General features: G+C 34.6%; 1 protein-coding gene and 1 pseudogene across 2 annotated transcripts; both read left to right on the plus strand.

Moving 5' to 3' along the window:
• The first annotated feature begins 187 nt into the window (after positions 1-187).
• Positions 188-5206, plus strand: LOC110661719 (protein transport protein SEC23 A). 2 transcript variants are annotated; one of them, XM_058139899.1, is made up of 5 exons: positions 188-1206; positions 1466-3286; positions 4178-4308; positions 4403-4474; positions 4774-4917. In XM_058139899.1, the coding sequence occupies exons 1-4, from the start codon at positions 739-741 to the stop codon at positions 4440-4442; spliced, it is 2460 nt and encodes an 819-aa protein (XP_057995882.1). In that variant the 5' UTR covers positions 188-738; the 3' UTR covers positions 4443-4474; positions 4774-4917. The 2 variants fall into 2 exon arrangements, with proteins under 2 accessions (XP_057995882.1, XP_021676125.2); XM_021820433.2 differs by having other exon boundaries at positions 189-1206; positions 4178-4294; positions 4774-5206.
• Positions 5207-7588: 2382 nt separating this feature from the next.
• Positions 7589-14977, plus strand: LOC110661720 (proline--tRNA ligase, cytoplasmic-like; annotated as a pseudogene).
• The last annotated feature ends 966 nt before the right edge of the window (positions 14978-15943 follow it).

The raw sequence follows: 15943 nt of genomic DNA on the forward strand, positions 1-15943 counted from the left end.
TAATTTTAAATAATATTAATCTGCTATTTCTCTCAAAATCCTCTGCCCCTGTCTCTCAGGTATGTGTATTCCGATTCTCCTGGCTCAATTTTATCAAATGTTGATGTTTCATTGTGTAAGAAACCCAGATCTTTTTTTTAGGACAAAGTTGTTAATTCTCTTCCCTTTATTCTCTCTCAATTTTTTTTTTCTGTTGTTTGGATTTCACATTTCAGTGTGCAAGAGGGATTTAATGCCCAAATATGCAGAGATAAGAGAGCTCGTTGATCAGGTTTTGATTACAACACCTTTTGCTCTATTGCACTGAATTTGATATCAAAGGTGAATTTTTTGTGCTTTTTGAGGATTCTTGATTGGGTCTTGACTATATTGGAATACCTTGAGCTGGGTTTGGATCAAGATTTATTATTGGTCCTTGATTGCTTTGGGGGTTTTAGGTTGTATTGAGGGTTTAGGTTTCTCTAGACAGCCAATTATTTGTCTTGTCCTGCGGTAAAGGATTGGATTAGAATGCTTCAGCTGCTTCTGTTGTAGTAATTCTTAGGCCCTTTTTTTTTTCTGTCATTTCTTGATTACACTTTATGAATAACCCGTTGAAGTTAAGTGCAGTCTCAAAGCCCTTACTCTGAATCTCTTGTCATTTTCGGATTGAATTGTTTATAGCTTTTTATAAATCTCATATTTGGTTTTGAGTTCTTGAAAGTTTTTGCTCTTCAATTAAGAAAACTTTGAACTTCAATGGCTAATCCACCGCAATATTCTCTTGGATATCCTCCGACTGACACTCCCACAAATCGTGATGCGTCAACACCTCAACCTGAGAAAACTCCAATTCGTCCTTCTCTTCCAATGTTACCTGGAGCCTCTATATTTCCTTCTCCTAATTTGCAACAAGATCAGAACCCTTCCCCCTCGATCAAACCTCCAAATTTACTATCACCATTGGTTGGAAAGCCAATTCCTCATTTAAGCACTCCCCCTGGCCCTCCTGTTTTTACTTCACCAGTGCGGCCTGCTGCTGTGCCTTTCCGGACTTCTCCTGCAACACCACAGCCAGTTGCTTTCTCATCAGGATCATCATTGCCCACATCATCACCTCCCCATTTCTCAAATGGGTCGACTGAGTTGCAGCACCAAGTTCCCTTAGCTACAGAGGATTCAGTATCTATTGAAGAATTACCATGTGTCTTATTTTCTGCTCACAAGGTAACTCTTTTATTCTCTCTGGTACAAACTGAAGGCAAGAGTTTGTGTGTGTGTGTGTGTGTGTTCTAAAGTATCATTGTTATGGCATTGCTATGCTAACAGAATTTCACTTATCATGACACATGAAATTCTTGAAATTTTTACTGTTTTAAAATATCTTCATTGAATATTTTTATCTACATTCTTTTAATCCCGAAATTGATATATCTTTAGAATCTTATGGGTTATTTTTTTTATTTGGCTTATATTTGTCGTATAGGTTTTGAAACAGAAGAAACTTGCAAATGTATCCAGTTTGGGTTTTGGGGCATTGATTTCTCCTGGAAGGGAGATTTCATCAGGTCGTCAGATAATACAGCGTGATCCACATCGATGCCAAAATTGCGGAGCTTATGCAAATCTTTATTGCAAGATATTACTTGGTTCAGGCCAGTGGCAATGCGTGATTTGCAGGAAATTGAATGGAAGTGATGGTGAATACATAGCTCCAAGCAAAGAAGATCTTCGCAACTTCCCAGAAATGTCGTCACCCATGGTTGACTATGTTCAAACTGAGAACAAGAGACCTGGTTTTCTTCCAGTTTCTGATTCCAGAATGTCTGCACCCATTGTTCTTGTTATAGATGACTGTTTAGATGAACCACACCTGCAACATTTACAGAGCTCCTTGCATGCGTTTGTCGATTCTCTTCCCCCTACATCAAGAATTGGAATCATATTGTATGGCCGAACAATATCAGTTTATGATTTTTCAGAGGAATCAATGGCATCTGCTGATGTACTTCCAGGTGATAAATCACCTTCTCAGGAATCCTTGAAAGCATTGATCTATGGAACTGGTGTGTACTTATCACCAATGCATGCTTCAAAAGAAGTAGCACACCAAATTTTTTCATCACTAAGACCATATAAATTGAAGATTGCAGAAGCTTCAAGAGATCGGTGCCTGGGAACTGCAGTTGAGGTTGCACTGGGCATAATTCAAGGACCATCTGCAGAAATGTCTCGAGGTGTAGTCAAAAGGGCTGGAGGTAATAGCAGAATTATTGTGTGTGCTGGTGGACCTAATACTTATGGCCCTGGATCAGTCCCACATTCTTTTAGTCACCCAAATTATCCTCATATGGAAAAGATGGCATTGAAATGGATGGAGCATCTGGGTTGCGAAGCTCATCGACACAATACGGTGGTTGACATTTTATGTGCTGGAACGTGTCCTGTTAGAGTTCCAGTTTTGCAGCCTCTTGCAAAAGCTTCTGGGGGTGTTTTGGTTCTTCATGATGACTTTGGAGAAGCATTTGGTGTAAACTTGCAAAGGGCGTCTACCAGGGCATCAGGATCCCAGGGATTATTGGAGATTCGGTGTTCTGATGATATTCTTATTACTCAAGTTGTGGGTCCTTGTGAAGAGGCACATATAGACACTCATGAAGCATTCAAAAATGATACTTCTCTCTCCATTCAAATGTTAAGTGTAGAAGAAACCCAGAGCTTTGCTCTCTCCATGGAAACTAAAGGAGACATCAAGAGCGATTGTTTATTTTTCCAGTTTGCAATTCAATACTCAAGCCTTTATCAAGCTGATATTTCTAGAGTTATTACTGTCAGGTTGCCTACTGTTGATAGTGTTACAGCCTATCTTGAAAGTGTTCAAGATGAAGTGGCTGCAATCCTTATTGCCAAGAGGACTCTCTTGCAAGCCAAAAACTATTCTGATGCAATCGATATGCAGGCAACAATAGATGAGAGAATTAAAGACATTGCTTTGAAATTTGGGTCCCAAGTACCAAAGTCAAAACTTTATCGATTCCCCAAAGAACTGTCATTGTTACCAGAGTTCCTTTTTCATCTTAGAAGGGGACCTCTTTTGGGTAACATTGTTGGACATGAAGATGAGAGGTCTGTATTACGGACTTTGTTTCTCAATGCATCCTTTGAGCTTTCACTCCGTATGGTAGCACCTCGATGTTTAATGCATCGGGAAGGGGGCACTTTTGAAGAATTACCTGCATATGACCTAGCAATGCAATCTGATACAGCTGCCGTTCTTGACCATGGTACTGATGTCTTCATCTGGTTGGTAAGCTACTTAACTATTTCTTTTTTTGTTATAATATGGTAACTTTTTTATTGATCCCTGCTGCTGCATATTTATTGATTTGTCTTTAAATGTGTTTTAGCCATCTTGCATCTCGGGCCTATGATCTATGCATCTTTGATCTTCAAGTATATGCATGTGCATCTGTGTGTGTATGTGTCCATGCATCTGTGCCTCTTTGGGAGAGAAGGAAATTCAAGAAAATGGAGGATGGATAAATATTTTTTTCCTAAAACCTTGTTGTTGCATGCTTTCAAATGATACATTAAGAACAATGTTTACTGGAAGAAAATATTTGTGATAGATGCTTAGCTGAGTTAGTTTATGGAAAAAAAAATATAAAAAAAAAGAGTTCAAGAGGAAAAACAAAATCTAAGCATTCATTGCCTTCTTGCTAGCCTAGATTCATATAACCTCCTAAGTTCTGGTAATAAACATTTCAGAATTGGTTATTTTAGAAGGGCCAGATATATTTTTCCTGATTCATAAAACAATAAATTTCTCTTCGGGAAACATACTTCACAAGGCTTTCTTAAAGTTATTGATAACTGCAGAAATTATATTGGGCCATGCAATTCACCTATCTAATGTTGCCATCACCTGTTCAGTCATCTTGAGACTTATGTTGATTTTCATGTTACAAATGCCATATCCCAAATAGATCTCTGATTACCATACGGATATGTATCAAAACAGTGTTAGTACGAGAGGATTGTCTATCATACACAGCCTAACTGCTTTAAATATGTTCCCTACAGCCTAGATTTCCTTTTCTGTTGGTTGAGAATTTCACTTTCTTGAATCATATTATCCCAACTGCTCTTCATCTGCACTTCCTATTAAAGATATTTTCCTGATAACTGGTTACCACAGGGTACTGAACTAGCTGCTGATGAAGGAAGAAGTGCAGCAGCTTTGGCAGCTTGCAGAACATTGGCTGAAGAGCTCACCGAATTGCGGTTTCCAGCTCCTAGGATCCTTGCATTTAAGGTTATTTTCCCATGGTTGTCTTTTCAATCTTTTCTCTATGAAGTTTTATTCATTAATTGTTCCATGTATGCCCAAATTAATGAACTTTATGGTCTGGACTAATAACAGGAGGGGAGCTCTCAATCTCGATACTTTGTTTCCCGCCTGATACCAGCACACAAGGATCCTCCTTATGAGCAGGTGAGGATGTAAACATGTGAAAAAAAAAATCTTTTCTTTTGTTTAAATAAAGAGAAAAGCAGTGTTTTTTTTTTTTTTTTTTTTGGGAGAGGAAGAGGAGCCGTTTGGGGGGGTGGTGGTGGTGGGCGCGGGGAAGGGAAGAGGGGAGGAGGGTGAATGGGCGTGGGTGTTGAAGTTGTTACTAATGGGGCCTAAGCCACTTGGTTTGAGAATAAATACATGGTATGGTGTACCAGGTCTTCACCAGACAACTGCACTCGCCTATTTAGTGATGTACATTCAATCTGTTCTTATTGCAGGAGGCAAGATTCCCACAGCTTCGATCTTTAACAACAGAACAGCGAACAAAGCTAAAATGCAGCTTTATTCACTTTGATGATCCCAGTTTCTGTGAGTGGATGCGAAGCTTGAAAGTGGTGCCACCAGAACCAAGTTGAGTAGTGTTCTGCAATTTATTGACTAGTGTACCTTCAGAAAAAAGAGCTCCATCTTGCTTTAGCCAGTGGAAACCTGTATTCTCCTACTTCTATCCTTTTTCTTCTCTGTTCAGTGGTTAAGGAGATTTTTTGGATGATAACTTTGAATATCATCATCTGATCTTCTTCCCTTTTTTTTTTTTGACATAGGAAACATCTATACTTTGACAGTCAAAAGTTCTGATTTTTTTTTGTCATCATATTCTGTTTATACATTGAAATGCTTTGGGGAAGCAATAAAAATTTTCTTCCTTGATCCATCATCTCAGCTATCTCATAGCAGTACATATGATCTTTCATGCAAATCACAGGGGAACACTGAAATTTGGGTTAATGGTGGCACGATCCATTATATTATATGTAGGGTAAATTACCAACCTTCTCTCAATTATAGGCATTATTTAACTTTAACTCAGTCAACTTTAATTTGTTAAAATGATATCAATAAACTTTGATTCAATAGCTAAAACAGATCCCTTTCACATCCAATAACAGGTTTTTTCGGTTATCCACCACTCTTCTTTCTCCTTTTACCTCTCTTTCCCTCTCATCTCTCTCCTTCCTCCCATCTGGCCATCTCTTTCCTCTTCTCTCCAAATCCAGCCAGCACCCTTTCCTTTCTCCCTATTTTGCCGCAGATCCGAGCAACGAACAAGTATCAAGAAAGCAAATGCCACAAACCCCAAAACACATGCAGCAATTATAATCCTGACAAAGTTGTTTCATCAAGCCCCCAGAAGGCCAGAATTCTTGTTGTTGTCCTAGAATTCATGGTAGAGTATCTCAAGCACTTCCACTTGCTCCTGTGTGTAGTTTTTCTTCACAAGATTCTCATAGCAAATGTCACTCTTCACGCGCACCACGGTACAATACAATACACAGCTAGAAATTATATAGCTATTTAAAAGTAAAAAAGAAAATAAGAGAGAACTTTATGGAATGAATTAAGAGGGTGTTATCAAAGAAAAGCTCTGAAGCATAATAAGAATCGTTGTAAGATGAAGATGAGGAAGAGGGAAGGGTTGAAGCAAAGAGAAAGAAAGGATACAAAATATGGGGAAAAGGAGAGGGGAGGAAGGAGACTTTATACTCAGATTGCTCAAAGCCGAGGGCAGGAGTATACATGTTCACCTCGCTACTGAAGTAATATCGGAACATGCAACCACGGCGATGGGAAAGAGATTGAAGTAACCATTCGGAAGTGAGACTTAGAGCAACACATGGAAAGTGAGATTTAAAGCAACGTATGGAAACTATTGGTAGCATTGTTGATAGAACCGAGCCGGAGCAATCGGTTGGGCCGATTTAACTGGAAAGCAAATTAGTGACCGATTCGATTCAAGCTTAAAACCCACTTTCAACAAACCGCATTTTTTCTGTGGTGCAATGTGCTTTTACCAGTTGCACTGTCACGATTGTTGTGCATTTTAGTTTTTACACACACACATATAGATAAACTGAATAATGTTAATAATTTAAATTATTAAATTATGTTATATCATACAAGTATATAAAATTTTCTTTATTCATTGTGTTATTAAATTTTATATATCAAATTTTGTTTTTTTAATGATAAAGCATTTTCATTATAAAATATGATGAATTAATATAAACTAAATTTTATATGAAAAATAAATTTAATAATTATTAAATTAAATATTTATATAAGATTCATATATGGTAACTTAAAAGTATATATATATAATTAAAATGATAAATGTATAAATTTTAATATAAATATTTAATTTAAAAATTCTTAAACCAATTTTTATTTTTATATGAAGCAAAACTTATAATAATTTTTTTAAAGTTATTCACTCCATCCACTTTAATATGATAATATTTTAAAAATTGTTTCATCTATAATTATTTGTTATTTTATAAAATTAAAGAGTTGTTAATTATTTTTTTTTAATTTTAACTTCATTTATACTAAATATATGATTCAATTTTTTAAAATTTATCTTAACATTTCATATATTTTTCTTAATTAATTTTATTACTTTTTTAATCACAGTATAAATATACGAATATCATATGACTTAATATTTTTTAAAAGCAAATCAAATAATACATTGAATTAATTATTACTTTTTTTAGATACTATTTAGTATAAATAAATTTCATAAAATTTTATAAAATTTATTTATAAATTAAAATTTTATTATTTTATCTAATTAAAAATTCATTTTGAACTCTTAATAATCAATTCTATAAAATTTTTTATGATTAAATCAAATTCTATCAAAATTGATAGAATTTACAAATGAATTATAAACTTAAAATCATATATATATACACATATATATATATTAAGTGATAAAATTATTTTTTTTATATTATTTAATTTATTTATTTTAAATATAAAATTTATTTCATTTAAAATGAATTATATATTTAACATGAAATATACTAAATAAAAGAATTTATTTATAAATATTTATAAATAAAATAAATTTTATCTTAAAATTGAACAAAATAAAAGGTCTTAATGTGTTTTGAAGTGGCATTATTAACGGAGGAAAATTAACCCGGAACCGGGAAAGGAAAGGTGAATATGGTTGACCCACGAAATGGCCCTTCGGATCCATTAGCGGTAAATTAAGACAGTGTATTTACTAATAAGCATGAGGGTTTAGCGCTTTGCATATATTTATTTATAGCGCTCTATTTCTCTCTCTTCTTGTCCTATCGTCGCTCTTTCCTTTTTTACTGTGAAAGAAGAGGGAAGGGAAAGAGAACGGTACCTGAGAATCGAATCAGACTGGTACAATGTCCTCTCTTATTTCATTTCATGAATATAATGCGCATCTCTAACATGTTATGGCTTCTGGCGATTTGCTTGTATTGGTCAAATCTAACAGTTTTTTAGATTCGCAGCTACTGCTGTTTATTCTGATTTTTGTAATCGCGTGAAATCATTGCCTATAGCTAATTAACTTTTGCTTTTAATGCATTTCTAGGATTTTCTTCTTCGTCTCTAAGCTCTTATAATTTAGCTTTTTGATGCAAAATCTAGTTGTCTAGCCATTGGTTTCTTTGCTGCTTCATTTCCTATTTCAAACTCCAACACAGTGTGCTATAGTTTGTGAATGAATGATAACTTTGAGCACTTGTGTAAATTTCATCTTTTCACTTTGGTCAGTTTGTTTGAGTTGCTCCTCAGGTTTGGCCGTCGTGTCCATTTCGTTATCTTTTTCTGTGGGTATTGCTGTTGTGTGTGTGTGTGTGTGTGTGTGTGTGTGTGTGTGTGTGTGTGTGTGTGTATTTTGTTTTTTCTTTCTGTTTGTGTTGTGACTCAAATCTCTATCTCTCTCCCACTTTTTTGGGTTAATATTCACCAGGTATTGTGCTCAATTTAAGCTGGCGAAATGGCTGGTGGTGAGTATTTTCTATCCATCACAGATTATCTGTTCATTTGAAAGTATTTATACTTGCCCTACTTATGTGGGTACATGTTTTGGCACATTTTAAAATGATCTGTTGACTTTTTTTCAGGGGGTAAAAAGAAGGAGGTGAAGAAAGAGACTGGGTTAGGACTCTCCTTTAAAATGGAAGAGAACTTTGGAGAGTGGTACTCAGAGGTATTTCTTAGATTTTAAAATTATATGCATCAGCTGTTGGTAATTTTATGTGAGAATGCTCTTGCAGCAGTAGTATTCTAATACTTAGAATTTGGCAAATTGGTTGGGAGTGATTGATACTGACATAGCACATATGTGACTTAGTGAAAGCATAAGAATCAAGGTTTAGATTTTAAAGACAGAGTTCTCATGGAACTTAAGAATTAAGATATGGAAGTTCTGTATTATGGAAGATTCTCCGATTATACTCAGGATTAATACAAAATATCCTAGCAATTTGTTATTTCACCATTTAATGCGGTATGTTAAGATTAGATGTTCCTGCAAAATTTCAGTGATTCTTCAATTCTTTTAAATGTTCCTTTGGGTTGATTGGAATTAATCATCTAGCCAAAGACCAAGGTTGTCGGTTGTCCCACCCTTTTGTATGTATGATGAAAGTAAGACCTTCCCCGGGGGAGCGAAACTCCCCCACCCAAACCAAAAGAACACAACCACCACAATCCTTCCCCAACTGAGAGAGACCACTCACACACAGATTGATAATAAACTGTGGATGGGATAATATGTATTATGTGTTTCGATGGAAATTTTTCGACCCTATTTCCTCTACAAATTGCTTCTTTTTTTCCCCCTGGTTTTGGATGCTTTGAGATAGTATAAACATGCAAACTAGCATGCTTTCATAAGAAAAACTCTTGGGTTCCTGCTTACCTACTTCCATGTAGGCACTGACATTAAATGACATTTATGCACCCAAACCATTGAGCTCTTATTATCAATTTGTTTACTTTGTCGCCTGTGTAGGTGGTCGTCAATGGTGAGATGATTGAGTACTATGATATTTCAGGTTGTTATATTTTGAGGCCATGGGCAATGTCAATTTGGGAGATCTTGCAAGTAAGTTTTGACCCTTAAATCATTTATTATTTATTTTTTTGGGTGGGGTACACTCTATGCTATTGTTATGATGCCTATGATCTGAAAAAAATAAATAATGTGCTTTTCCTCTCGCTAAAATTTTCTTAAATAAGAGTATAACCGGATAAGCATCTGGTAATTTGGTTGATACTTCTCCTGGTTATTGATGCAGTCTGTAGAGTATCAGTTGCTTTGTTTAATGAAGTTGTTCTTAACTAATCCTTGTTCTGACAATCTATAAACATATAAATTAGGCATGCACATAATGTTTTTCAGTGATGACAATCTGCAGGCATTCTTTGACGCTGAAATCAAGCAAATGAAAATTAAGAACTGTTACTTCCCACTTTTTGTTTCATCTAGTGTCTTGGAAAAGGAGAAGGACCACATAGAGGGCTTTGCTCCAGAGGTGAGATCTAAATTCTTTATGAAGGGAAGGGGAATTTATTTTACCGACTTGCATTATGGTGCTTCCTTATTTTGAAGTAATTTTGTTGTTTCATAAGTCATTTTGATTTCCATGCAGAGGACAAAATATACTCTTGGTAGACCATAAGTGAGCTGTAGAGAATGTTCTTAAATATCGGTGTACTCATTGAAGAGACTTTTGTACTAGGTGACAAACATATATGGTCTGTGCATTGTTTATTTGTGGAATAATTCTTATATTGGGCCTGTGTAAGGCAGAGCTTTAAATAACAGAATTGGACCAGAAATTGGTCATTTTGTTGCAAACTGGACTATATCAGACTGAATCAGCTGCTGGTTTTGTGAATATTTTCTAACAGTTAGTTAAATGACTCAAGTCAACAGTAAACCCATCATGGATTAAATATGAAATTTATTAAGAAAATAATATTCCAAAGGTACATTTAATTTAACAATGAAACATGACTTACTCAAAAGAGTTAGTTGTTACCTCCAAAAAGATGGCATTTGAAGACATTGATTTATTGAAGTAAATTTGAAAATTATACCTAAATTATATAAAAAAAATGATAATAAAAAAAGAAAACTGAATGTTGTAGATCCTAAAAGCACATAACTGAAAAAGCATAATTATCTTATAGATCCAAAATTTATAGTTGTATGAGAAATTAATAGTTAAAAGGAAGTGCTTAAGATATTAGAAAATTACCTTATTCTGGGTAATGTTTATTTGTGCAATCAATTACATGAAAAATGAGATCAAGATCACTAGAATTTTGATGTGAAAGAAGTTGATGAAGGTTAGGGAAGCAAGAAAACTGAGGCATAGTGTTGAGTGTTGGGCAAGATGAGAGTAGGGAAGATAGTGGGGGAAAGAAAATTTTCTTGACCTGAGTTATAAGGGCGCAATCCTTGTACTCTGCATGTGTCACAGGGCATAAGAGCAGTTACTGGTGACATGACATTGTTTCAGTGTGATTTCAAAATCGCCATCTCATAAACAATAAAATATAGTATCAACCTCCCCAAACTCTGCTACAAGATGGGTAGCTTTGCCCGTTATTTAAAATCCTGATCTAGGTGCACAAAGTCAAGCAATATTTGTATTTCAGTTATTATTATTTTTTTTTAATTGGGAATATATTCAGTCCTTTAAGATTAATGTTGCTAAGTTAGAAAAAAAATTGATTCCCTGTTATCCTCTCAAGCATTTATTTTAGGAAGCGATAAAACTATAGAAAATGGAAAAGAAAAGGTGTTTACCATTTTTCTTTTTGGTTCTTTTCCAGGTTGCTTGGGTGACAAAATCTGGGAAATCTGACTTGGAAATTCCTATAGCTATTCGCCCAACTAGTGAGACAGTTATGTACCCTTACTTTTCTAAGTGGATAAGGGGACACAGAGACTTACCTTTGAAACTTAACCAGTGGTGCAACGTTGTTCGTTGGGAATTTAGCAATCCCACTCCATTTATCAGGTACTTGTTTGGATTTCTTTGCATTTAAGATTTTGGACTTTATTTTATTTTATTTTTTTTTACATGTTGATGTTTATATGTTTAGGAAGCTATATAATTCGTACGGTGAAGGCTCTGTTGAGCATTTTTTGCGTTAATTATGCAAGCTCTGACATTCTTGTTTGTGATATTGTTTTCTCTTAAATTTTGCTGGAAACTGCTTTACTTATTTGGTAGTGTAAGTTAATAACCATGTGGTTGCCTCAATATAATAAATTCTATCCTAAGATGAACTGTTTGGTCAAGCCTTTTGTTTCGATGTGCATGCCAGCTTTTGTCAAACATATTTACTTATTTGCAGAATAATTTCATAATACTTTGATGTCCCTGTTTGCAGATATTAGTCCATGTTAAAATGCTTTTCTATTTTATAGGAGCCGCGAATTCCTTTGGCAGGAAGGCCATACTGCATTTGCGACAAAGGCAGAAGCAGATGAGGAGGTATGGAACCGAGTATTTAATTTCTGTCCTTTAGTTGCCATTGATGTTTAATGGAGAATTAATGGCAGTGGTGAAACAAGATATTGTAGTTGTTGAGAAATTGTTTTTATATCTTAGGAAGAACATGGTCATGAGCAGTCCATTAGTTTTATACAAACTCAATCAGTTCATAATCTAACTAGGGAATATTTAAGTTTTGGGTGCACTATATGCATCTAATTGTCAGTATCATCACTTACCTTGCATGAAAATTTTTGCTTGCCTTTGATAATTTATGTTGACATTAATATAGTTCAAATTTTATGTATATCATGGTTTCTGTTCAACTTTTTGGCGTCAGGTCCTTCAAATAGTGGAACTATATAGACGCATATATGAAGAATTCTTGGCTATTCCTGTTATAAAAGGCAGGAAAAGTGAGATGGAGAAATTTGCTGGTGGACTTTACACAACTATTGTTGAGGTATTTAACACTTGTCATGTTGAGAGGGACAATCTAAAGTTGTCTTTATTGAAGTTTTAAGCAATTTACATTGATTAGTATGGTTACCTGAATCAAATTCTTTCAAATTTTTCTGTATATGCCAGGCATTTATTCCCAACACTGGACGCGGTATACAAGGTGCAACTTCTCATTGTTTGGGCCAAAATTTTGCAAAAATGTTTGAGATAAACTTTGAAAATGAAAAGGGAGAGAAGGGTATGGTCTGGCAGAACTCTTGGGCCTACAGCACTCGGACGGTAGACTTTGTGAATTTTGTCATCTTGAGTTGTATAACTGTTACTTTTTGTATGGCTTTTTAGTAATTAAAAAAAAAGATATTTCTGGGTGTAATTTTGCTTTTGCACTTGATAAGCCATAGTTCAATTCCTATGTAATGTCTGTTTATGCTTTGCAGTTTGCACTTTAGACCATCTTTGTTAATACTATATTTATTCATATTCTTTTTATATCCTTTGTAATTTTTTAAATTTATCTGCAACGTGATTGTTGTTTGCTCATAGTCATCTACATCACAAAATGCTAATTTTTTGTGAGTTTATGTAGATTGGGGTGATGGTGATGGTTCATGGAGATGACAAAGGCTTGGTGCTGCCTCCTAAAGTGGCATCTGTTCAAGTTATTGTGGTTCCAGTGCCGTACAAAGATGCTAATACTCAAGGAATCTTTGATGCCTGCACTGAAACTGTGGACACTTTATGTAAAGCAGGCATTCGGGCAGAGGCTGATTTTAGAGACAATTACTCGCCTGGTTGGAAATACTCTCACTGGGAAATGAAAGGTGTTCCCGTAAGGATTGAAATAGGGCCAAAAGACTTGGCAAATAATCAGGTATGCTAACTCATTGTCATTTTTCTATGCTATTTTTGTTTTCTTCCATGTTCATGATGCGTATTTTGGATATTTTTTGCACTTGGTGTTTTCCGCTTTATAGATAAGAGTTGTTAAATGATAAGATGATGTGCTATATTTTTGTATATTTTTGCACTCAGGTACGTGCTGTTCGTCGTGACAATGCGGAAAAAAAAAGATATAGGCAGGTTCAATTTGGTTGAGCAAGTAAAAGATATACTGGGGGATATTCATCGGAGTCTGGTCAATGCTGCTAAACAAAAGCGAGATGCTTGCATTCAAGTTGTAAAGACTTGGGATGAGTTCAAGGAGGTTCTTAGCCAAAGGAAAATGATCTTGGCTCCTTGGTGTGATGAGGAGGTATCGTATCATCATTATAAAGTTCTCAATATTGCTCATTATATTAATTTTCTGTTGCTGCGAAGTTCTGCCTTGATGCCTAGGATTTTCATTGACATATCAATATCTTTGATTTAATTTATTATGATACCTGGCCTTGTTTCTGCTTCAATTATTATGGAGGGAGTATCATGTAATGAAGTGCTGGTTTGGATATGTTTCTACATTTTGCCTAGATATTTTCCTCCTTGTGAACAGTTCTAGGAATTGAATGCTGGTTCATTATTGGTTGTAAGATATGGAGGAGAACAATACGATTTGTCTTATGTTATAAGCAGAAGATGTTTTTTTTGTATTATAAGCAGAATGAATCTTCTCATATCCCTCAAGCGCTATAAGCAGAAGGTGTTTTTTCTATCATCCTTGGATTATCCTTGAAGGTATCTTTTGTGACATAATATTGTACAGGAGGTAGAGCAAGATGTGAAAGAGCAAACAAGAGGTGAGATGGGAGCAGCCAAGAGCCTTTGTACTCCGTTTGAACAGCCAGAGCTACCTGAAGGTAAATATCCTGCAGTTTCATGTTAGAATAATTCTGCTTCTTTTTTTTCCTTTTTTTAACCTAATTTTGATTGGGAATTAATATACAGCTTAAATTACATCATAACTGCTTTTGAAACTCACAGGAAGTCTTATTAGATTTCCATTGCCATTTTTATAGCATTGTTTTATTGGTTAAAAGAGAAAAGGCCTTGCACAATGGAGATATTATAAATTAATTTTGGGCATTCAGACTTTATTTTGTGACAGTTTGAATTAGGAATATAATGTTTTGGAGAGAATTGTGCATGCTGCTAGCATGCAGTTGTTTGTTCCAAGAGGGATGGATGTAGCACAACTAAATATTGATGGCATCTCAACTTTCTTTGTCCCCAAAGGGTCCTGGTGGTCAAAAACTTGGGATCTCTATCAAGAAGGCAATAGTTGGTCCAACATGTATAGTGGGGGGAGGTTATGGGTCGGGGAGAGCTAATTGTGGCTCATCAGTTGAACCAAAAGAAAAAAATAAATAATATATATATATATATATATAAGCATAAACTTAACGAATTTTCCTACTGTGTGTTGAACTTTTCCCCCTATCTCAGGTACAAAATGCTTTGCCTCTGGAAAGCCTGCAAAGAAATGGACCTACTGGGGCAGAAGTTATTAAGGCCCCTTTGCAATTTTAGCCCCTAGTTTTTCATGTCAGAATATACGGACATTTTAAATTTTGTTTTTCAAAACTGTACTTGATACCTGACTTTGGGTTTTTCTTGAATTGTTGTGCAAACCAAAAAGAGGTTGTCAGATTATTTATATACTGTCATTGATGACATCCATTCTCAGCGCAGTTGTATTTGGTGCAAATCTTAATTTTATGTATGGGACTTTTTAACAGAATATGGGTTTGGTTACATTTGGTACATTTTAGTATCATTGACAATTTTCAAATGCCTTTCATTGCCTTTCATCACCAACTGAGAAGCTTAGAAATTTCCATTGAAGAATCCGCCCATTTTCACAGGCATGTAATAGTTGCTTAACACAGTTTGGCAGTTCGAAATTGAGGACCATATGGTGAAGTGGGAGGAGAGATAAAGGTTTGGGGTGGGATTTTTCCCCTGAAAGCTGAAGGTATGCACAAGGTTGCCGCAAATTAGGCTGGTCGTGCTTCAAGAATTTTGATCATTGGTATAATGATAATGAAATAAGTGAAACTAAATAATCATGTTATATTGCATTTTATAAATGATGATGATTACTACATAAGTTAAAATATAATTAATTATGTAATTTAATTATTTCACTAAATTAAAATTTGTTGATATAATCGCGATTTCATTATATTTATAATCATATCCTATCAAATATAGTCTCAAGTAAGTAGCTAGCTATTTGATCAAAAAAGTAAATAGCTATTAATCAATCTAGTATTGTTAATCATTATTAACTAAGGGTAATAGGGTGATCACAAATTAATCTTTAAAAGAACAACACAACGGCAGCCACGGACTTGTTTTCAAAATGTCGTCTCGTATTTTAATTTTAAGTCCAAACGAATTCTCGTAAATTCAAACATTAAAATATATATTAAATATTAAAATATATTAATATTTTTAATATACTTTGACTGATTTTGAATATATTGATGCATTTAATATAGTACATATTTATATAAAATTATGTATAATCAATGAAAATAATAAATACAAAAATTTAAATATAATATTTAATTTAATAATTATTAACTTAATAAAAGAAAAAAAATTCATAAAAAAAAAGCAAAATAAAAATAAAAAGTCTCCTGTTATTTTAAGCCACTTGTCCACGAACATGTAAGCTTTCCTGGGACTGGATTTTCCGCAA

This window comes from Hevea brasiliensis, chromosome 2, assembly GCF_030052815.1.
Source record: "Hevea brasiliensis isolate MT/VB/25A 57/8 chromosome 2, ASM3005281v1, whole genome shotgun sequence".
Classification (NCBI taxonomy): Eukaryota; Viridiplantae; Streptophyta; class Magnoliopsida; order Malpighiales; family Euphorbiaceae; genus Hevea; species Hevea brasiliensis.

Bases quoted from the DNA above. Each gene is read 5' to 3' on its own strand.
- LOC110661719 (XM_021820433.2), top strand. From the start codon at position 739: ATGGCTAATCCACCGCAATATTCTCTTGGATATCCTCCGACTGACACT. The intron at 1,207-1,465 runs GTAACTCTTTTA...TTTGTCGTATAG, and splicing joins TCTTATTTTCTGCTCACAAG to GTTTTGAAACAGAAGAAACT. The intron at 3,287-4,177 runs GTAAGCTACTTA...TGGTTACCACAG, and splicing joins CTGATGTCTTCATCTGGTTG to GGTACTGAACTAGCTGCTGA.